The sequence below is a fragment of the Nicotiana tabacum genome, chromosome 4 (genome assembly GCF_000715075.1).
Source record: "Nicotiana tabacum cultivar K326 chromosome 4, ASM71507v2, whole genome shotgun sequence".
NCBI classification, from domain to species: Eukaryota; Viridiplantae; Streptophyta; class Magnoliopsida; order Solanales; family Solanaceae; genus Nicotiana; species Nicotiana tabacum.
Window position 1 is genome coordinate 53,606,025 of NC_134083.1, and position 22,147 is coordinate 53,628,171.

The 22,147-nt window shown below is 39.4% G+C and overlaps 2 protein-coding genes across 2 annotated transcripts; one reads left to right on the forward strand and one right to left on the reverse strand.

Annotated features, from left to right (window-relative positions):
* The first annotated feature begins 418 nt into the window (after positions 1–418).
* Positions 419–4,864, forward strand: LOC107787981 (protein TAPETUM DETERMINANT 1-like). Its single transcript, XM_075251152.1, has 4 exons — positions 419–731; positions 1,550–1,862; positions 2,213–2,305; positions 4,158–4,864. The coding sequence occupies exons 2-4, from the start codon at positions 1,757–1,759 to the stop codon at positions 4,493–4,495; spliced, it is 537 nt and encodes a 178-aa protein (XP_075107253.1). The 5' UTR covers positions 419–731; positions 1,550–1,756; the 3' UTR covers positions 4,496–4,864.
* A 1,346-nt stretch (positions 4,865–6,210) lies between these two features.
* LOC107787985 (protein MICRORCHIDIA 7) lies at positions 6,211–15,632 on the reverse strand. The gene is made up of 20 exons (XM_016609618.2): positions 15,059–15,632; positions 14,349–14,423; positions 14,216–14,250; positions 14,059–14,137; positions 13,377–13,469; positions 13,182–13,266; positions 11,750–11,825; positions 11,139–11,264; positions 10,610–10,708; positions 10,309–10,410; positions 9,579–9,740; positions 9,396–9,491; positions 8,941–8,992; positions 8,747–8,858; positions 8,611–8,672; positions 7,972–8,315; positions 7,450–7,541; positions 7,269–7,356; positions 6,800–6,922; positions 6,211–6,720 (listed from the first exon to the last, which is right to left on the reverse strand). Exons 1-20 carry the CDS (start codon positions 15,579–15,581, stop codon positions 6,643–6,645), a joined length of 2,502 nt encoding a protein of 833 aa, XP_016465104.1. The 5' UTR covers positions 15,582–15,632; the 3' UTR covers positions 6,211–6,642.
* Positions 15,633–22,147: the final 6,515 nt, after the last annotated feature.

A 22,147-nucleotide genomic window follows, 5' to 3' on the forward strand; every position in this document is an offset into this window, starting at 1 on the left:
AAGCCAACCCTCTAAACCAACCGGACAACCCCGAAAGGTATAACATCAACTTTTAAAAATTATTTTTTAATACAATTCTAGAATTTATTTTTCAAGCTTCAACCAAATTTATGTCCAAACACCTATTATATTTTATGTGTTAAGAATGTAAAATATACTCACACAATCAAATCACTTCTATAAGGTAATCATAAATAATTTTTAAAATTTTATGTTTCAACCGTGACTGATAACCTGATAATAACTAATATACTATCACATACTACTAAATTGCACTAATATAAAATTTGTTACGTTATCAATTTATACCATAACTTAAATCCACACAAAAAACATAACTAAAAAGAGGAGATATAAGTATACAACTAGTACTAGTAAGTAGTCTTTAATCTTTGTAATTGGAGGGGAAAAATTGGGTAGAGGTTGGTCAGTCCTAACCAGGGCTGAACTGCGCGTGGGAACTTCATTTAACCGGAGTTAAACATGGAGCTGCAATGGCATTTAATGCCGATTTATCTTCTTTCTCTATCCAGAAACATTCCGCTTGCGACAATTCAATCGAAAACCCCAGATTCCTTTATTCATTCTCAATTCTTTCACTCGTAAATTCTCTCTCCTCTCTCTCTGTAGGGCTCTTTCCACTATCTCTCTGTCTGCAGTTTACAGTACTGTGCAGTGCGCTGCGTCGAGCTCTCTCAAAAGTACCGTACGTGTGTGATCAACGAAAGGAGGTGAGAAATCTCGAGCACACATGGCATTCATTAATGTATTCATTGCAACAATACATATAAATATATGTTGGTTTTTTTTTTTTTTTTTGCTTGCACTGTTTTGGTACTTCTGGCGTTTTTCTTTCTCGCTGTGTTATTTGTCTCTTTGAGTTTCAGAAAAAGCGTATTTGCTTTCACTGCTTCAGTGCTTTTGCAACTCTGCACATGTTGTCTCTGTTCATTCCACCTTTTCCTTTTCGTTTTTTAAAAATCTGAATGCTCTTAACTTTTTTGCCATTTTGCTTGTTTCTGCCTTCTCATCAATGTATTTATTGAATCTCTACGTGTGTTTTTACGAAAAAATATTGAAAATATCAAGTTGTTTGATTCCCGGAGAAAAAATAGCAAAGTGTCGGGAAAATTTCCTTTACTGATGAGTTGGAGAGGAGTTCGAGACATTATGACTCTGACCTGAGCTTTTCTATTTTCGCCTTTTGGGAGCGGAAAGCACATCGCCGTCGATTTCGCCATTTTAGGCTACGCTTTCTGCAATATTAAAAGTACGCTCGTGAGTCTGCCTTTTTTCATCTTCTATTAGTCAAATGCTTATCGGCCTTGTTTGTCTCTCTCTTTTTTCTAGTCTTCTTCTTACTGTTGTTCGGCGCTTATACTGATTTGATCTATGGCTTTATAGCACTTTTCATGTATATTCTCACTTCTCGAAAATATGTTTATATATTTGCTTTATGTCAACTCGTACTTTTTTTATGTAGCAGAGTTTATCAAGTCATTTCAGCGCATCTCTCATATCACTTTTTTCTTTTCTCTGTGTGATTCAGTCAAAGACAGATTTTCAGCTGATTCAACAGTTCAACTTTGAATCTCCGTGTAAAGTTCCGTTCTCAGCTAGACCACCGATTCGACTCAGTAACTCGGCTCGAAACTTCCTCCATTTCGTGGAAGCATAGTATACAACAGTACTGTTAATTTTGCCTGAGTTCGGGAGGGATTATATTAAATATATTTGTTGATTCGATTCCACGATCATGAGCTCTCATCAATCATTGAAACGGCGAATCAGAATCGGTTTGACCTCCGCCGTGTTCGCGTTCTTCTTCCTTCTCTTAATCATTGGACCGGAGTTTTTTACAGGTGTGTATTCATTGAATTTACGAAGAGAAATAATTAGTTACTTATATGAACAACCACATGCACACCGTTCATGTGGAGAGAGAGAGAGAGAGAGCAGGAGTTGTGTGTATGTATGGGTGTCGGTTTTCAATGAATGAGATTGCACTTAATTACTCCATTTGTTAGGTCTGCTTTTCTATTGTTTATTAGCACACGACGCTCTTCCCCCATTATTCAATAGCTTTTTCGTCCTTTTCATCTCTCCATTTCAACTGTAAAATTATGCACATTAAGTTTTGTAGAGGGCTACGGCTATGTTATTTATCGTCATTGATTTTTCTTTACTGTTCATCTTACGTTTCTAATTGCAGGCAAACCAATTGGTCTTAATTTCATGGCGGAAGTAAATTCAGCTGTCACTGGGAGCACAAATTTTGGTCCTCATCGCAAGCTTCTTAAACAAGGTTAGTCCAAAAAATTGCTAGTAGTATAACTCACAAACAAAAATGAATTTGAAATTTTAATTTCGGTCTACAAAATCTGCCATTTTTTTTTTTGCTTTAAGGTACGACCCTAGACAGCATAGCAAGCAGGCAGCTGCCTCCTGTTTGCTCAGGTTTACTGTACAATTTTTGCTGTGTAGGTGGCGCACGTCAGTTTTTGTTTTCTCATGTCTCTATTGGTCTTATACACCAAAAAATACAAATATTTCTCATAGTCGCCCAAAAATTAAAGAAAAGGTTTAAACTACTACTAATTGTAAGGGCAAAAAGGAGAAGAGGACAAAAGTATATGAAAGCATACTTACTCGTTTGCTTTAGTTTCTGCTGTAGTTACATGTTAAAATTCGCATGCAATTTATCATAATTTAGGAAACTACTACTAGTTCAGTATCTTTCTAATTTTCTGCTGGTTAAAAGTTCATGTCTCGTGCCAGATATGTAATATCACTTTCCAAACGATTCTTTTGACTTTCGAAAGTTGAAACAGCATTTATTTTATCCAGATAGAAAAAAATAAAAATGATAAGCTAGTGTTTCCAATCTGCATGGTATTAAAAGAATATTTGGCTGCTCTTGCCTTCTATCACTGCTCTACAAATTTGCTCATAATGGTGTATTTTGCTCTGTGGTTCACGTGCACATAGCTGTCCTGCCATTTAAGATACTTAAAGAGAACTTAATTCAAATGCCTCAATTCCCTATATTCAGCCTTTTTTGATTGTTCTGTCATTTTCTCCGCCTGTTCGATTTCAATCAAAATCACAAAAAAGCTTAATTTGTCTTGAAAAATGCCCTATGCCCCATTGATATCTTAAAGTTGACAATTTATGATTTAGGCCCCAATAGGGCTCGTGAATTATAAATGAATTTAACTAATATTTTCTCCGTCCAAGTTTACTTGTCCAATGTTGACTAGACACACAAGTAATATAGTAATTTTATTATATTACCTCTATTTGTTATATGTTGAAAAATGAATTGGAATTAAGTCATAGGAGTACTTAATAAGAAGGGTAAAATAGGTATAAAATGGTAAATTGTTCTTTGAATTTCTAAATTAGACAAGTAAAAGTGGGTATCTATTTTTAGAGCCCGATTGGACGTAAGAAAAATTTCACCTTTTTTTGAAATTTTTTTATTTTTTTCCCGAAATCAATGATTTGGCCATAAATTTTCAAATTTTTACTTGAAGATGAATTTTGAAAATTTTCGAAAATTTAAAAAGTTCCAAAAAGTTATTTTTCAAAATTCACTCAGATCACTGACAAAACTTCAAAAACAACCCAAAATTATATTCATGTCCAAACACAACTCTAGTTTTCAAATACCATTTTCACTTGGAAAAAAATTTCATTTTTTTTTATAATTTTACAATTTTTATGTCCAAACGCCCACTTAGTATAGTGGAGGTAAACTTGGATGGAGGAAATACTATCCATCAAAACTCAAAAGTGAACTTTTATTCTATCGACTCACTTTTTACCTAATAAAGCAAGTAACATGTTTTATTTTCTAAAATTAAAAATCTCATTTATTATGGAGGCTTGCATGTAAATACATTTTGGATTATGTGAAATAAATGTAAGTTAAACTTATAACAAATGTCATTTATTACACGGATTAACGCTCATAGCTCTTTAATGCCCCTCCATTAAAAAATCCAAAACTCAAGTTCATGGGCCAAACCCGACCCCGGATTGATGGGAAAAAAGGAAACAATAAAGCAACTAGTTGGAAAAGGACAAAGGATAGGTCTGCTGGTGCTGGTTTATTTTGCTGACTTGTCTGTATCTGCAATTGCCTTTTGTTGCAGGTAACCAAGTGGAAACTAACAGAATATGGGGTGACAAGTGTTCAAAAACAGATATAGTGATAAATCAAGGACCCACAGCACCTCTACCAAGTGGAATACCAACATATACAGTGGAGATTATGAATGTCTGTGTCTCTGGCTGTGATATCAGAGGCATCCATCTCAAATGTGGCTGGTTCAGCTCTGCTCGCCTTATTAACCCTCGCATATTCAAGCGCCTACACTTTGACGATTGTCTCGTCAATGATGGGAAGCCCCTTATCAATGGACATACTATTTCCTTCCAATATGCCAACACTTTTCGTTACCCACTTTCAGTTTCCTCCGTTATATGCTGATGATGATGATACTTTCTTGCTGAGTCTAATAACATACACTAACACTTCTTAAAAGCAAAAACACATGATTTAACAGAGCTCTTGGCCTTTAGGGGATTCCTATTGTTCTTTTTTTTTGGGCTTTAGACAATTGCTTTTGAAGGTTGTGGCCATGCTGAGTGCTGACTGATTGTGGATTGCCTTTCTCTGACTCCATAGGAAATCTTGTTTTGGGATGCTCTGACATTTTGTTCATATCAGAGTGACCTACTGAGGAAAATATATTGTAGCAGTAATTTCTGGGTTTTAAATGTAAAGTATACAACTCTTTTGAGTGGTTGAGCAGTAAACATGCGCAAGATGAATGTCCTGCAATCTCGTTTTTTTTGGCTTGACAATTGCACTTTTGATGAAATCACTGATTTTCAATTCGATATTCACATCCTAAGATTTCATAATATTATGTGTTGAATGTGGATTTTGACGTGCGATTCATTTTTAAAAAGCTTAAAACAGTATACATGCATTACCTGTCTACTTTGACGGTGTCACTTATTCATTGTTGTTCATCTTGACAATTCGAAAGTTAAATTCTGGATTTGATTTGGGGCAGACGCACTTTTAATTAAGTTTTGCAGTTTTAGAAAATTTTTAAGATCCCAATTATAATATTCTTCATGTTTTGTTTTACTTGTAGAAAACTTGGGATGACAACCTTGAAATGGATCACTGTCAAATTTAACCAATGAAAGTTACATCTATTAGAAGAAAACTCGGACTAATATCCGTGTACCAACCACCAATCGTAGGCTGGATAATGCAACGAGGTTGGCGCAATAATTAGTGTACGCAGACTGGTTAGTTAGATATGAGAAATTAATAACAATAGCAAAGCAGCACGTCTAAAATTTGCAAATCGCCAAAGAAAAGTAATCTTTGCGACGACAATAAACCGGCACGAAGTAGTACCTTTTCTAAAGCGAAAAAATAAAGAATGAATAATCTCTTTCAAACTTGGATGTAATGGGACCAAATTTGATCCAGCCTGCCGGCAACCAGTTGCAACTAAAACCTTCGAATGAGAGTACAAGAAAAGATTACATCTAATGAGTATTTGGAGTCTGAGGAAATTGAGGAACAGACCTTTAGTTAAAAGTCACATCTGAATAACAATTGTACTCCCCTCCATTCCATAATTTAAGCCCCCTATGCGGTTTACAATTTTTCTTACAAAAATGGTCGCCGTTTGACAATAATATCAAAATTCTCTTTCAGTTAAAAAAACTGGCAAGTGCCATTTTGTTTTGTGTTGTATCTAAATATATTTTTTTTTTTTAGAAGTACTAACCCTTACCAGCTAAGGAACATTACCAAATTGATCATGCACAAATGTGGCATCCAGAACAGAGCAGCAACTTAATATACCTTAAAACTCGGATAAAGAAGGTACATTTATGTCGCAAAGAAAACTTAGAATCTTTTGAATTGGACAAAGAAATAAGTAACGCTACAACATGAAAATTCTTCGTCCTAAAACTACACAAACTACGTTAGAAACTATGGTCAAAGTAGTACAAATATCATTCTCGAAAAGCGAAGGTGACAATTCAGGTAAAGAACATACAATCTAGAACTTTGTCTGATTCTAGACAAATTATGCCCTCAAACGGATCATTGAAGACAACAACAATGGGCAGAAGGGGTAAGGGGCTTGAACGGCAATTTCTACAAAGTTGTTGGATAGCAATCAAGAGTGCCACTAACATCGCATTAAATTACAGGGCAATGAGCCTGTCATTTTCTAGAATATTTACACTCCAATTGCGCATCTTGTGACAAAATTTGGCATTGATATTCCCCCTAACCTTGTAAGGAAACACAAAATGCTAATTCTAGAACTTGCTGAAGCTAAGAAGATGAGAGGGGTTCAGTTTCTAACAGTAGTTGAGAATCCCAGTTCACTCTGAAAAGTGAACTACCACACTGGATAAGACAACAAAAACATCGAGGAAAGTGAGCAGTACCAGTAGCTCAAGAGCGTGGAACTGCAGTTAGGCTAAGGCATTTGCACCAAGGTGATGTTTCTACGAATTTTGGTGCTAAGGCACACCCATTATATATACAGCATTGGGCAACTAAGACAGAGTCCATCCTTTCCTAGATTTAATCTACCTACCTTTGGCAGACCTCGTCTTCTCCAAACCCCGCACCTTCTCATGAAGCTCTTGCGTAGTATTTGATGCATCCTGAAAGCAAACCAAGAAGATTGTTTGACTATTCACTTTTCTAAAGCAAAGATGCAAAAAGTTGAGCGAAGAAGTTCACCTTCAACTTCTTTCTCAAGTTCTCCTCCTCTAGGTCGCGGCGTTGTCTCTCCTCCGTGAATATGTCAATCAAACTTTCCTGTTCCTTGTTAAGTTCCTCTACTTTTGTTTTTGCCTCCTGCAGCTGAACATGGAGCAGAAGTATTTCAGTTTCATTAAAGAATCCATCAAAATCCAGTCTAATAGAGTTTCAACCTTACTATTACTAAAACAAATTGAACATACATAGATTCACTAGCAGGAACTAAGGAAAGGTCCAAGGACCTTGAGGTCATATTTCCAGTTCCCAGTAAGGAGCATAAACATAATGCTATCCTAACGTCTCCTCGGAAGGAAAAAAATTGATTCCCAGTCTTTCTCACATCAACACCTACTATAAATAACTAGCTACTCCAGCAAAAACACTGCAGCTTTCATGCAGAGAAATGCAGCTATTTTGGTAAGTAATAAACATGAAAATCTCATCTAACCTGAGCTTCAAGTGATTTGGATCTCTCTCTTTCATGCTGCAAATCACGCAACAGATCACCTAAAATCTCTTCCTCTTTCTTTCGCAGCCTGTTGAATAAATAAACATTTTGACAGTGAATTTGAGCCTAAAATACTACACAAAATGGTTTAATACTTATGTAAAGCTTGCAGGACCAGCACCTTTCTTTAAGCTCACGATTCTCTTCTTTTAACTGCTCTAGCGACTCCGTGAGAGTATCTGGCAGCACGTCGTCATTCTTATCAGCGTCTCCCTATAGGACCAAATAACCAAATTTATCAATCCCACCATCTGCTCCAACTCTCCATGACAATGAATTCTAAGAAGAGTAATTTTCCACAATGAAAACCTTCAAAAGTTGATGAGTGAAATTAGGTGCTCAAAAATTTGGGCCAAACCCACCCCATCTCCCTGCCCAAAAAATTAACTAAACACAGAGTCTATTGTAGCGACTGATAGAATCTCCTGAGTAGCTTCAAAACTTTCATCAAGACATACGGGAATGTATCAGAGAACGTTTTAAAGAGCACACTGGCTATATCTGCAGTAATTTAACATTATACTCTGGCATATATTGCTAAATGGAGACAATTCCATCATCAAAGAGAGCTTAAGCAGTGCCAGAAACTAAGACAACCGGAACAATGTTTGGAGCTTAAAAGGGTACATAGATCAGATGTAACCTTTCTTGAATTTCTAGTAACTCGCTTGAAGCTTCCACCAGGTGAACATACTTTCTCAGCATCTCTTTGTCCAAAGCCTGGCGGTGAATGCATAGCCTGAGAGCCATCTTTTCCATTATTATACTTCTGATGTCCACCTGGTTGATTTGGAAGGTCATTTTCATCGCTGTCATCTTCAGCAGAAGTTGAGGATGGCTCAAAAGAACTTGGTTTATTTCCAGATCTTCTGGCTTTGCTATCATGCTTGCCATTTAGATGTCCAAAGCCATTACTCTTCTCAGATAACTTTCCTGAACTTTTATGTTTCGATTGAGATGCTGAAGAATGATAGCCAGGAGAAGTCTCTGTTTAAAAAAATAAGTATGTACTTATCGTCTGTTATAATCAGAAACTAGATATAATCAGAAAGCAAGATCATATTCTCAAACTGAGATATTAAAAGTAAAGGAAACAAATATCTGCAGAAAAAGCATTAAACCTAATTAACTGAAGCAGTATCTTCTTTGAGATAGAGATTACTATGAAAAAACATGAACACAAGTCCCCAGGCAAAGCGCCAAACCTTATTAAAGGTTGTCTTAAGTATTGACGAAGAAGAAAAAGAAAAATCAAGATAGGAAAGAAATACATCAAGCATACCTCCTTCAAAAGCTTTCTTATTCCGCCTAGGAGCATAGCCAATTTTGTGACATAAAGTTGACCTGGAAAGGAAAACGGAGTATACTAAGTATATGAAACTCTGGAAAAGGACAACACAGAGACAAACAGAACACACCAGTAAGTTTTTTGCATCTGCACTAATCGAGATTCAAGTCTTGAAAGAACTGTTGTACGCTCAAACCCTTGCTTGTCATGAGCTGGTTCAACGAAATTGGCTTCTAAGACACCTGCCATCAAATGTTACAAAACAATAAGCACTTTAAGTAGGCAAACCTACAAAAGAAAGAATCTTGAGATAAAATAGCAGACCTATAACGCCACGACCGTCACTTCCAGGAGCATGCCAAAGACTCCAAAATGGCTAACATCATAAGGAAACTTTAGTACAGATCACTAAATCACAAAATGCAGAATGTTCTGCCATGCAATAGCTCCAAACTAAGCATCTCTTATTGTCAATAGGGAAAGACTACATAAAATCAATCATACCATTTTTAACAAAAGTTGGACTATAAGAATGAGAAATTGTGCTTTGTGGATTAGCAGATTGCAGGTTTTGGAAACAACAAAATTATTTCATTGCAGGATAAGGTAAAATATCAAGTTACATATCTCATCAAGAATGGATCTGCTACTGCAGATCCCCACATAGACAAAGGTACTGGAGAAAGCATTCCATCACATAGTCAGAAAGACATTATCAACAACTACAACAATCATCACAGTTCACTAAAAACATTTGCACTTCCGAAAAGAGGATAAACCTTAATAAGTCGATTTTTGTGATAGACATTAAACCCTTGAACATCAATATGAGCTTTTGCATCCTTTACAAACCCAATTTTCACAGTAGCCACCATCTACAAGCACCAAAATGACAATGAATGAGAACAAGATTGAGGACTGAAAAAAAAAATCCAAATAGAGTTAGCATTCAAAGACATTACGTTGGAATCCTTGGGTACTCCATCTGCACCAGGCATAGGGCGATATGTGATCTCTTGGGTCATCATCATATCATTTACTATGTTATGGTGCTCAACATCTTTACCGCGCAGAATAATTCGAAATGCAGGAGGAATTCTTAGGTATAGAATTGACGCATAGCTCTGAAAATCCAAGAGAACACGTGATAAAAACAAAATTACTTTCTAAGAAAAAGTATCATACACGTACTTTAAGCACCTGCATTTAATATCAAACTTGAAAATAATTAGTTAAGGTTGTTCTGAGAGTATACGAGGAAAAATCTGGTCTACAACTACTTTTGATCCAAAATGTGAGGATGACATTTAACACCAAGACGCGCATGGAATATTTAGGTTAGACCATAGTCACTCTTGATAGCCTTGGTCAATATGGGGAAAGGCGTAATGCCCACTTGATAGTGCAACTGCTCCTTGGTTCCAGGAGCACATAAACCCCCACATTCCAAGCCGGAAAGTAGAACTGCTGTCAAGACAACCTCTTTTTGCAGATATTATCCACCTGGGCACTAGCAGTGTACATTTTATAGCTAGAGATCAATTTAAGCGCCCTTCATATAGGATTAAAGAATCAACAAGAACTAATTAATTTCCCCACAGAACCTCGAAGTAACATGAAAACTCAAACAACCAGGTTAGACGTAACAAGGCCACCACTAACACATGGCAAAACAATTATGAACTCACTTACCCTTAGCGAATGCCTATACGTCAAGAAATGCCTGGAGTTTGGATACTGTTTAGCCATCTGTATGCTCTTCTCATCACGGTTGACTCCTCTAATTTGAATATCCTGAAGGAGAGAATGAAAGTAGCATGTCACTCGAACATTAAGAATCATGTGACAGCACGTTAAGTAAGGTAGAGAAACGAGCAACAACTAAAGAAGGAGAAAACGAAAGTAACATGTCACTCGAAAACTAAGAATCATTTGATAGCACATAAAGTAAGGCAGAGAAACGGGCAACAACTAAAGAATATTAAAGGGGTACATGTGGATCGGCATCAAAATCTAGCTCCAATAGTCCTTGATCATCCTCCCACAAATTGTATACTATAATCCGAGTGCCCTGACCTTTCATCGGATTAAACTGCAGCATATGTAGAGCAAAAGTTGAATGGTTAGCAGATAAACCAAAAGTATTCAACTTTATAGGCATGGAATAGTTCATTAAGTTCAACCCACACAAATAAACTTCACAATAGGGTTGCACACAGGCTGAGCCAAGTTGAACACACTTGAGAGGCTAGAATTTGTATGCTAAATTTAATATTATGACAGCTGAATTCATTTTGGGGGTGAGATTGTATGTTCATTCAATACTGGGATCAAGGTATACACGAACTTTTGCAAATCTTTACAGCTGTGCACTTAGTAATTTAACCTTTCATCACAGCTTATATCTTCTCATTTTCTCCTTATAAGATCTTTCATAACTAGTTTAACAATAGCGGAAGGATTTAAAATACTACTCTCTTTTTTGGGGGATTGTGGGAGGGGGAGTAATTTTGAAGATTTACCTGTCTACGAAGATCGGCTTCACTTGAAAAAGGGGACCACTCAATTATGGTTTCGAGATTCTTATCCCAGTCGCTAGTAGATGATCGTATTATCTTGTCCCACCCTTCTCTTTTCTCGTAGTCAAGCTGTCACACCAGCAAGAAAACAAAAATCAATATAAGGGATTGTGCATCACATCTAAAGTCAGTAATATCCATGAAGGATTACAAAAATCATACTCATGAAGGGAACTAGTGCTCCCTCTTTGGTAGGACTTATAAATAGAGGTCTGCAAAATGAAATGCAAGAACCACTATCAAGGCAAAAAGTAAGATCAGGATACCTATTAGCAAGTCCAAAAACATGTTATCAAGTTTAAGTTAGAATGCAGACACTTAATATAAAGTTCACATCAACAACATAACTCCGTATAAAGCGCGAGCTTGTTTACTTAAGGTTTAGACGTCTAACATGAAAATAGGGGCAAAGAGTTGATTAACTGGATTCTGACTAGTGAATCGCAATAGAAGCATTTCACTCAGCAATTTGCCAAGGACAGGGACACCAGATCCACATGTATACCATAAGATCACAATACAATGGAAATTTCTAAAATATTCAGCATGCTTACCATGGGAACAACGATGTCTTCCATTCCAGTGCTTCGCAGAAAAGTGTAGGACAACAATCCAATGCTCTGTGTGGGGCTGAAAGCAAAAGATAATACCCGAGTAAATAGGTGTACTGAAACACCAAAAGAATAAAGAGAGAACAACGGTCGAAGGGATGAATGTTCGCAACTACAAGAGTGGGAGACAGCACAAGAGACTGCAAAATTTGAGATCAGACATCACTAGCTTACAGAGGTAAATGAGAAACTAAGAGATCATAACTCCATGGGAGCATGTCATTCTCTGGGATATAACAAACCTGTGTTACACAGAGTCTTCATTTTCCTTAATGTACCCACATTGACCAGGCATGGTTACTTCATGCACATCTTTCAAAACACTGAAAACTAGCTAAAAACTAAACATACCCACATGGATACTTGATTGTACACAGTTTTATAGCATAATAGCTAACTAGCCACCGCTCTGGGCTACCAGTTTAGACACCTGGATTCCTAGTTATCTCCTGTTGGTCCTAACATAAGTGGTAGTTTTAAGTATATGGAGGCGCTATGCTAGAGCAGTAGTACCACATCATATAATTGTAGCCACAAAGTAGCACCTAACTGATCCAAACTTCCCATCATCTGAGGCAACAAACTAAAGCAGAGCATGGAAAAATTAAACCCTCTCAGTGACATGAAACTTCAAATTGATAAGATCGGCGTAAGTCTGCAACCACCACATGCATACCCCTCCACTAATACTCTTTCTTAATTTTTTCTAGATTTGGGTTTGTTTTTTTTTTTTTGGGGGGGGGGGGGGAGGTTGTTCAATCGATAGGGCGAAAGTGGATGAAAATTCAGCACTTGACTCTTCGCAAAATCAAGCACCAGATCGATGGAGTCAAAGTTGCACTATCATGTTACCCTCCCTCTACCAACAGAACTTCACAAATTTACTTCTCACATGTTGGCCCCGAACACCCCCCCCCCCCCCAAATCCCATCTTCTACCTGCCCCATGGGAGGTAGGGTAAAAGGAGATCTTCATTTTCCTGCTACATTGCCATACCTAGATTTTAACCTAGGCAATGATTTCACATAATAAGAGGGAGTTGTTCCCCCTTTATAACTGATAAAGGGCAGGATGCCATGACTCTAAATGTAACATTGGTGCCCTACTCCTTGCCAACTAGGAATACCTTTACTAAGAACCATAGAGCAGTGATCATCTAAACAATGTATGAAGCTGCAGATAATATCAGAAGAAAACATTGCACATATGAAACCAAACACATAATGTGCTGATAAATACAGAGAAAACAATACACGAGTTACGACAAGAAGATCATGTGTGAAACTCCAGTATCATGCATGCCTTGGCCAGTTTCCAAATTTATACCAGCCAAACTGAAAAATGAAGACCAGTAAAAGGAGGTAGAAGTAACAACCTTTTCCCTGGTTTTCCACCAGAACGAGAGAAGACAATCACATCAGCTCCAAGCCTCATGGTACTTGTCTTGAATCCATTTCCATCTATACAAAAGCTCAAATATAATTTATATGGTGAGGTAAACATTACTGGTAATCTAAACAACTGAACAGAAACTACCGATACTTAAAAAAACATCTCAGTTAAAACTCACACTGTCCAATAGTATCTGCCACTTTACTTTTCACAGAATATCCCAGTGACATGCAATGCCTCATTTTATCAGGATCCATTCCACCACCATTATCTGTAGAAGAATGGGCAAGATGGAAAAAAACAACAGTCTCACAAAACAAAGTGAAAAGAAGAAGATGACAGCGTATATAGTCGATCAAAAGAGAGGTTTAGATCATAAAAGATATGAGGACTTCAGAAAAGCTCAAGAAATGATATTTAAGGGTGGTTAGGGGAAAGGTTAGGCCAGATTATAGCTCCTACTACCATGAAGCATAACCTATCCATAGTTTTTAAATAAAGCATCTAATAGCAAACTCCATGGTTGGGCCATGTTTTCCTGGGAACTAACATTGAGATTTCTTCTTCTCAAAATAGACATTGAACACAAAATCGATGTCCTCTTTATTGAATCACATGGATTAAAGATAAGTGAAACATAACCATTCTTCTCTTTACCAATCCCAATATGTTAAAGGAAAACGGAAGAAAAAAAATAAAAGGATAGTGTTCTTATTTGACATAATAAAGACTTAAAAGGGAAGAGAGGAGGAAGGGTAGCTGTGGACAATTGGAGCCAACTCTGGGCAAACTCACTTGTAGGGGAAGAATAGTTCTAGCATCCATGTTAAAAAGCAAACAAATCCAGTAAAGTTGAATACCTTCAATCAGAAGCATTCTGCTTCCATCTTTTTTGTTTTTGACCATATCAATGTTCGCATATGTTGCTCCATTAATGACCTAATCAAAGAAAGGTGAACTTAAAATGGTATGTGAAGTGGCAACAAAGACACTAGCGTATTATGCCAAAAAGTATACCTCGTCCAATGCATTATCCAAAAGCTCTGCAAAAGCTGCAGACTAGATATGATCAGAAAAGATGAAATCAAAAAGGCAAAAACCGTAAGGGTATGTAATAACCTAAAAATATTATGGTCAAGTAATAATTTACCTCCAAGTGCCCACTTATGACTGGTGGCGTTGGAGTGTAGGAATTTGGGATGAACTCTGACGTGATCTATACCACCTACAATATTAAAAAATTATGTTACACCCTCAAGCTAAAATAATCCTCTCAACTACAAGAGCCCAAAAAGGGAACATGCAATATCCTTGAAAAGAATGCATTACCAAGACAAAGTTTTACTAATAGACATCTTTTGAAACATTCTGCTGACTGAAGAGAAAAAAAAGGAATTCTTTTATAGAAACTTAAGTAACTTACCACATAAATAAGCAATCATTAAGGCACCAAGCTACTACCCATACTTCCCCAATATTCAACAAGATTAAGAAAATCGAATTCATTCACCCAATTTAAGCTACAATAATCCACCAAAAAATTACAATCTTAAGGCTCCGAACTACTACTCATAGCTCCACCCATTACCCCATACTCAACAAGATTGTGAAAATCGAATTCACCCCCCCCCCCCCCCCCAAACACACAAATTTAAGCTATAATAATCCACCAAAATGCACAAACAAACAGTTAACACAAAATGAAAAGAGAAGAGCACATAATTGCTGGCATGCACGAATTATGAACAAGAATAAATATAGCAACAACAAAGTGAAATTTCTGAGGGCGTATGAAATTGACAATAATAAAATCCCAAATTTCTGAAGAATACAGTGCGTAGGATTTGCTGAATAATAAACCTGAAGATATTCCGGATGTAGAAGAAGAAGCCCCTTCATAATCTCCAGCCTTCCAAAATTGCTTACTCTCCGAAGAAGAACCTAACTCCTTAATATTGCTTCCATTAAGCGGCGGAGCCGGTAACGGCAACGGGGGTTCCTTAGGCGGAGGCAAAGGATCCAAAAATCCCAACGGCAAAGGGAAATTCACATCCTCCACACTCTTCCTTTTCTTCTTCGGCCTATTACTGCCAACAAAACCGTCCGAATCGGAGTCAGAGTCGTCACTACTGCTTAGGTCAATAAACACCGATTGAGTCGCCGGTGAAGAAACCGCCGGCGGCTTCTTCTTCATAAACCCTTCCACAACTTCTTGCTTAATTACAATATTAGGATTCGCCATGCAAAAAGAGAAAAGTGTGAAGCAGAAAGGAAAAACAAAAATGGAGCTTAAAAGAGTATATAGTGAAGAATTTAACGAAGTAAAAGGAAAGGGAGATTCAAGAATTTTAGATGAAGAGACAGGGTTTCGCCGTGTACACATACACGTACACGGCGATGTTAAATGAACCGTCGGATCTACTTGGGATTTGCGTCCTGTTTTTTCGCAGTGGTTCCTTTTTCTTTTGTTGAGTGGGTCCTTCTTAATTTAGCGCTAATAGTGTTTATTTAATATTTAAGTAGTAGGATATAATTGGTTTTAAGTCCCCACCCTCCGAGAGATATGTCTAATATGATATTCTAATTGTCGATGGTCACTACCCAAAATACATTAAATGTCATGGCGGCGCCTAACGCCGTCATCAGGCAAGCCAATGGTAATTGATCAACTTAATTACTCATTTTAATATTTTGAAATTATAATTTTCTTAATTAAATCGTATGAAATGGAATTTACAGGGTAAATGATAATATTTACACAACTACAATAACGAACAACCCGTAGTAACCCCAAAACTCGGTGTCACAAGTACATGAACATTTTCTAAGGAGTACAATAACAATATAACATCTTTCTAGAATGTAAATAAAACATGATAAAATAAATAGTACGGTGGAGATTCGGTGGACTACGATGCGTAGCCTGAGTTGCAACTCACGTAATGTCTCCTCAACAAATGCGCCTACACGCCAAGATGATCACCAAATAACTTGTCAAATCCTGCACATTTAGTGCAGAAGTGCAGCATGAGTACGCAAACCAACGCGTACCCAGTAAGTATCTAGCTTAACCCCGGAGAAGTAGTGACGGAGACTCGACATCAATACTTACTAGAGGTCCAAATAAATAATATGATAATTCATTATGAAGTGCACATCAATAGTGGAGTAAATCTGTAATTTCATAATTTTTCAATTATTTCTTTTAAAGTATAAATTTTTCGATCTTGTATTCTACCTTAATAGCTCAGAAAATACCAAGCGTCAATACCAAATAAACAAGGAATAGCATAAAATGTCGGGCATCAATGGAAGATTTATCTCGTGAATATTCGGACTACTAGCGATATAACTGCTACGCGGCGCCTTCCTAAAGTTCCTTGGAAGGACGACGTAAGGCTAAGCAACCGATGCCAGTACGTTTTTTGTCTGCCAACTGAGGTCCCCTCCGTACGCTAAACTAGATTGTCAGTGCCGTACGGGAAAACCAATGTCATGAGCAATTGAAAGAGAGCAGAAAAGAGAATTGAGAATGAAAGAAAGCTTGATTGCATTGAATGAAAGCTATTACAGAAAAATAACACGGTATTAGGGGGAGAGACACCAGTACAAAGAATTATTTGCTTACTAGAAAGTTTGATTGCTTGATCCCCCTTAATAATGCTTAAAAAAAATAAACCAAAGTTACATGACTTGAGCTAAATAGGCTGTAAAAGCACACTAAAAGAAAATGCAGTAAAACTATTCTATATTTACAATGAAAAGGACTTAGTCTTCTACAAAATAGAAACAAGTCTATTGGCAGCAACTTTGTCTTTAGCATCAGGGTCGGCGCACGCGGCGTTGTCTACGCGCGCGACGCTGTTGGCATCTGCATGTGGCTGGGCGCTGGTAATGGCTATCGGTGGGGCGACAACGGCATATGCGCGCTTGTCACTTGGAGTTGCCGAGACCACGGGGCCGACCGTGGCGTTAGGCGTTGTGAGGCTTGCCAGGACGCCACGGGGTGCATCCAAGGGGTCATGGGGCTAGAAAGCCGCCCATGACATAACGCACGATTTTGTCGAGGTCATTCGGCCCAATCCAGAATAATATGTATATTGCCGAGGGTCGTGCGGCACGAATAATATATGCATCCATTATACTACCGAGGCGTTCAGCCTGCTCCACTAGAAAGGAAGGAAGTTACCGGATTATGAGACATGTGCTTACAATACAGTACATGAGTACAAAATGAATATATTCTTTTCCGTTTCTCAAATAACTCTCCCACAACTCAAAGTGTTAAGGCTCAGCCAAGTATACATATATTTATTTCTAAATCAAATTCAGTAATAACTTTAATTAATTAAGCCAGCAGAACGAGTTTAAATAATTCAATTATTACATGATAAATTCCTAAGTCTATTCGGACATAAACATGATTTAGCTACGTACGGACTATCGTCGCCTTGTGCGTACGTAGCACCCACAACTAGTTACACATAACAATAAATATCACATAGGGGTACTTTCCCCCTCACAAGGTTAGACAAGAGACTTACCTCGCTCTAAAGTTCCATGACCCGCCCCAACACCTCTCAAACACCTCAAACTGATGCTCGTCTCTCCAAAACTAGTCAAACAAATGTGTAAAACCATAAATATATATTATATTACTCATAATTAATCAATTTGGCTTCGTGAAGGATCCTCTATATCTTCCCGAAAAGGTTTCAGGAGACTGACATGGAAAACAGGATGGATTTTTCACCAAGCTGGGGTATCCACCCGGTATGCAACTTTCCCAATGCATTTTTCAATGAACAAGGGTCCAATGTATTTTTGCAATAGGCGAGGGTCATGGACCCCTGCAAACAAGTACCGCTTTGGGATTTTGACCATCACTTTGTCTCCCACTTGATATTCAACAAAGCGGTGATTATGATCAATATGCCTCTTCATCCGCTTTTGGGCTTTGACAAGATAACTCCGCACTGTCTCCAAATTTTGCTTCCATTCTTTTGAGAAGTTAGCGGCTCGAGGAGATTTTGACATGTTTGGTGCGTTCACAGTATGTGGAAGTAGCGGTTGCTGTCCGGTAACAATTTCAAAAGCGCTTTTGTTGGTACTTGAGCTCTTTTGTGAATTGAAACACAGTTGGGCAGCATCCAAAAGCTTCACCCAGTTCTTCTACGATCCGGTTACAAAGTGCCGGAGATATTCCTCTAGCATGCCATTGAATCGCTCCGTCTGGCCATCAGATTGCGGATGAAAACTTGAGCTATGACTCAATTTTGACCCGAGGCACTTAAAAGTTGGGTCCAAAATTTGCTAGTGAAGCGTGAGTCGCGATCACTAACGATGTCTTTAGGCAAGCTCCAATATTTGACGACATGAGAGAATAAGAGTCGAGCTGTATCTTCTCCTGATATATATTGTGGGGATGCTATAAAGGTAGCATACTTGGAAAACCGATCCAGCACAACCAAGATAGTCATGAGATCTCCGACCTTGGGCAATCCGGTGATGAAGTCCACAGAAACACTTTCCCAAGGTCTTTTTGGGACAACTAGTGGTTCCAAGAGTCCTGCCTGCGTCAAGCGGTCTGACTTGTCCTTCTGGCATACTAAATAAGTCTTCACATATTGAGCGACGTCGTCGATCATTTGAGGCCAATAATATACACAACGAAGCAATGACATGGTGCGTTCCTTACCGGGATGATCGGAAGTATCGTGGCATTCCACCAAAAGAGTCCTTCGGAGATCCCCTCCGTTAGGAATATAAAGTCGGTTCCCTTTCACTTTCAGGAAACCATCCCGTGTGTAGAACTGGCGAGTCTTGCCTTGTCCTACCAAATCAACCAAATAGTGTGCACGCGGGATTCTTGATGAGTAGATCCTGTATCTGGTCTTTTATGGTGGTTGTTACTTCGCTTCCCTTTAGGGCGGCGAGTATGCACACCGATACTAGATCAGCCCTCCGACTGAGCACATCAGCAACATGATTAGTCTTCCCACTTCGGTACTCCAGGCTGAAGTGAAATTCCGCTAAGAGTTCCTGTCACCTAGCATGTCAACCATTCAGCTTTGGCTGGGTCATGAAATGGCTAACAAATGTGTTGTCTGTCTTGACCACAAACGGGGTTCCCAGTAGATAATGCCTCCAAAGGCGTAAGCAATGAACGACAACCAATAATTCTTTTTCGTGGGCGGCATAGCGTCGCTCTGCATCTTTCAGTTTCCGGCTCTCGTATGCTACGGGATGCCCTTCTTGTAGCAAGACTCCACCAAGTGCATAGTCGGAGGCATCCGTTTGTACCTCGAATGGCTTGGCCAAGTCAGGGAGAGCCAAGACAGGGCTACTGGACATGGCCATTTTCAATGCGTTGAAGGCCTCTGCTCGCTTGGGACCCCAATCCCAGGGTGTGACCTTTTTGAGAAGTTCTGCCAGTGGCACTGCAATAAGGGAGTAACTTTTCACAAAACGCCGATAGAAGTTACATAGGCCAAGGAACGACCTCAAGGCGTGGATATCCTTAGGCGGCGACCATTCTGTGATGGCCTGAATCTTCTGTTGGTCCATCTTGATCTGCCCTTCCTCGATGACATGTCCGAGGAAGTCAATTTGTTTTTGAGCAAAGGATCACTTGGATAGCTTCGCATATAGTTCGTGCTCCCGCAATCGGGCTAGGACCTTCCGCAAATGCTCCAAGTGTTCTTCCAATATCTGTCTATATACCACAATATCATCCAAATATACCACGACAAATTCGTCAATGTATTCTCGGAAGACTTGGTTCATTAGGCTGCAAAATATGGCTGACGCATTAGTCAAGCCGAATGGCATAACCAGGAAGTCGAACAACCCATATCTCGTCATGCAGGTCGTCTTGTGTTCATCACCCTCTGTAATCCGAACTTGCCAATAACCCGTCCTCAGGTCTATTTTGGTGAACACCGTCGCACCACCCAGTTTGTCGAACAAATCTGCCATTAGCGGAATAGGGTACTTGTTCTTCACTGTGATATTGTTCAGAGCCCGATAATCCACACAAAGTCGTAAACGGCCATCATGTTTTTTTTGGAATAGCACAGGGGATCCGTATGGGGACTTGGAGGGAACGATGATTCTTGTGTCTAGCATTTCCGTCAATTGTCTCTGAAGCTCGGTGAGTTCGGGTTGTGACATTCTGTATGGCGCCTGGGCAGGTGGCTTCGCACCTGGCACCAACTCAATCGCATGGTCCACAGTGCGCCTAGGCGGGAGTCTCTTTGGCATGTCTTGTGGCATTATGTCTTCAAATTCTAGTAGTAACTCCTTCACAGGTGCAGGAATGGGACCCGAGGAGCATTCTATATCTTCCATGCATAGGGTAGCCAGGAACGTGGGTTCATGTCTTTTGACCCCCTTCTTCAACTGCAAGGCCGAGATGTTCTCGGTGTTCATCTTCATGGGCATGCACGGAATAATGCAGGGCTTGGCCCCATTTGCTCCCACCATCAGTAGCATATCCGCATACAGTGCGGGCATGGTGTTGGTCTGTCTCAGGAATTCTAACCCCACTATTAACTCGAATTCATCTATGATCACTACGCGCAGGTTGAACTTTCCTTCATAAGGGCCAAGCTTCACTAGTACTTCTTTGGCTATTCTACCCACTGGATGAGGTGGTGAGTTGATAGCCTTCACACGACCTTTGCCATTTCCTACAACTAGTCCAAGGCACCCCACCTGAGTCAAGGCTAAGTAGTTGTGGGTAGCACCCGTGTCTATCATTGCCCGAATGGGCTTGCCATTTACCTTCATGTCAACGAACATTAAGGTCCTCTCTTGATGAGGAGGAGTCCTCTCATTCGCCTTCTTTTTTCCTTTCTTGGCGATTGGACATGGGTCCTTCTTCTTGCGGATACCAGCACTGGTTCCCGCTAAGGGCTTAGAAATAGAGCCAACAATTGCATTGAATGCACCTACTAGTTCGGTCTGGTCCGCATCATCGGCATCGTCATCCGTTCCATCCTCAAAAGTTTGATGGGCGTTCATCTGTGCATGTGTGCATTCATTATTCCAATGTGGTCCGCCACAATGACGTCATTCTGGGGGGGGGGGGGTTTCCTCCCCTGATCATTGTTGTTAGATGCATCACTAGTACTGCCTGAAGAGGGAGCCTTAGATTTAGGTACACTCCGGTCTCCTCCACTTCTTCTAGGGCCACCAGTGTTCGGTTGGCCCCCTTTGTATCCTCCTCGGATAGGTTGTTGAGGCATGTCCTTTCGGGCTTCTATTTGATAATCCCCAAGGCACTCTGCTGCTTGGATCGCCTTAGGTAATGTGTCTACCCTTTGTCTCTGCAACTCCATGTAGGCATAAGGTTTCAACCCTTCCAGAAAGGTGAAGAGTTTGTCTTTGTCCCCCATGTCATGGATGTTTAGCATGAGCAGAGAATTCCCGCACGTAATCTCGCATTGATTTGGTCTGCGGAGCTCCCGTAGCTTTCTCCTGGCATTGTACTCAACATTTTCGGGGAAGAACTGTAGGCGTATGGCTGCCTTCAGTTCTGCCCATGTCTCGAGGGTATCTTCACCAGCCTTGATGGCTTCGTATTTCACCCGCCACCAGAGTTTGGCATCACCTTGAAGATACATGGCAGCAGTTGCTACCTCCTTAGCTTCTTCTAGGCCTCCCACGGCATCGAAGTATTGTTCGATGTCGAAAATAAAGTTTTCCACTTCTTTGGCATTCTGAGCTCCGCTGTATAGCTTTGGCTCAGAAATTTTCAGTTTTTGTGCCATAAGGGCGAGGTTCACACCACCCCCAAATTGGTTTCCGTCTCCTCGAATTAGGCCTTGTAAAGTAGCATTGACAACGTTGAGCTGGCCTGTCAAGTTGTCTATAGTTTGTTGCATGGCAGTTACCCTGTCTGCCTCTTGTTCCCTGTTGGATAAATCCTCGGCACGCTCCTACTAG

Excerpts from the sequence above, each read along its gene's own strand:
- LOC107787981 (XM_075251152.1), top strand. The coding sequence starts at position 1,757 with ATGAGCTCTCATCAATCATTGAAACGGCGAATCAGAATCGGTTTGACC. Across the intron at positions 1,863-2,212 it reads TGGACCGGAGTTTTTTACAG|GCAAACCAATTGGTCTTAAT; the intron begins GTGTGTATTCAT and ends TTCTAATTGCAG. Across the intron at positions 2,306-4,157 it reads TCGCAAGCTTCTTAAACAAG|GTAACCAAGTGGAAACTAAC; the intron begins GTTAGTCCAAAA and ends CTTTTGTTGCAG.
- LOC107787985 (XM_016609618.2), bottom strand. The coding sequence starts at position 15,581 with ATGTGTACACGGCGAAACCCTGTCTCTTCATCTAAAATTCTTGAATCT. Across the intron at positions 8,316-8,610 it reads TAAGAAAGCTTTTGAAGGAG|AGACTTCTCCTGGCTATCAT; the intron begins GTATGCTTGATG and ends TTTTTTAAACAG. Across the intron at positions 7,357-7,449 it reads AATCGTGAGCTTAAAGAAAG|GCTGCGAAAGAAAGAGGAAG; the intron begins GTGCTGGTCCTG and ends TTTATTCAACAG.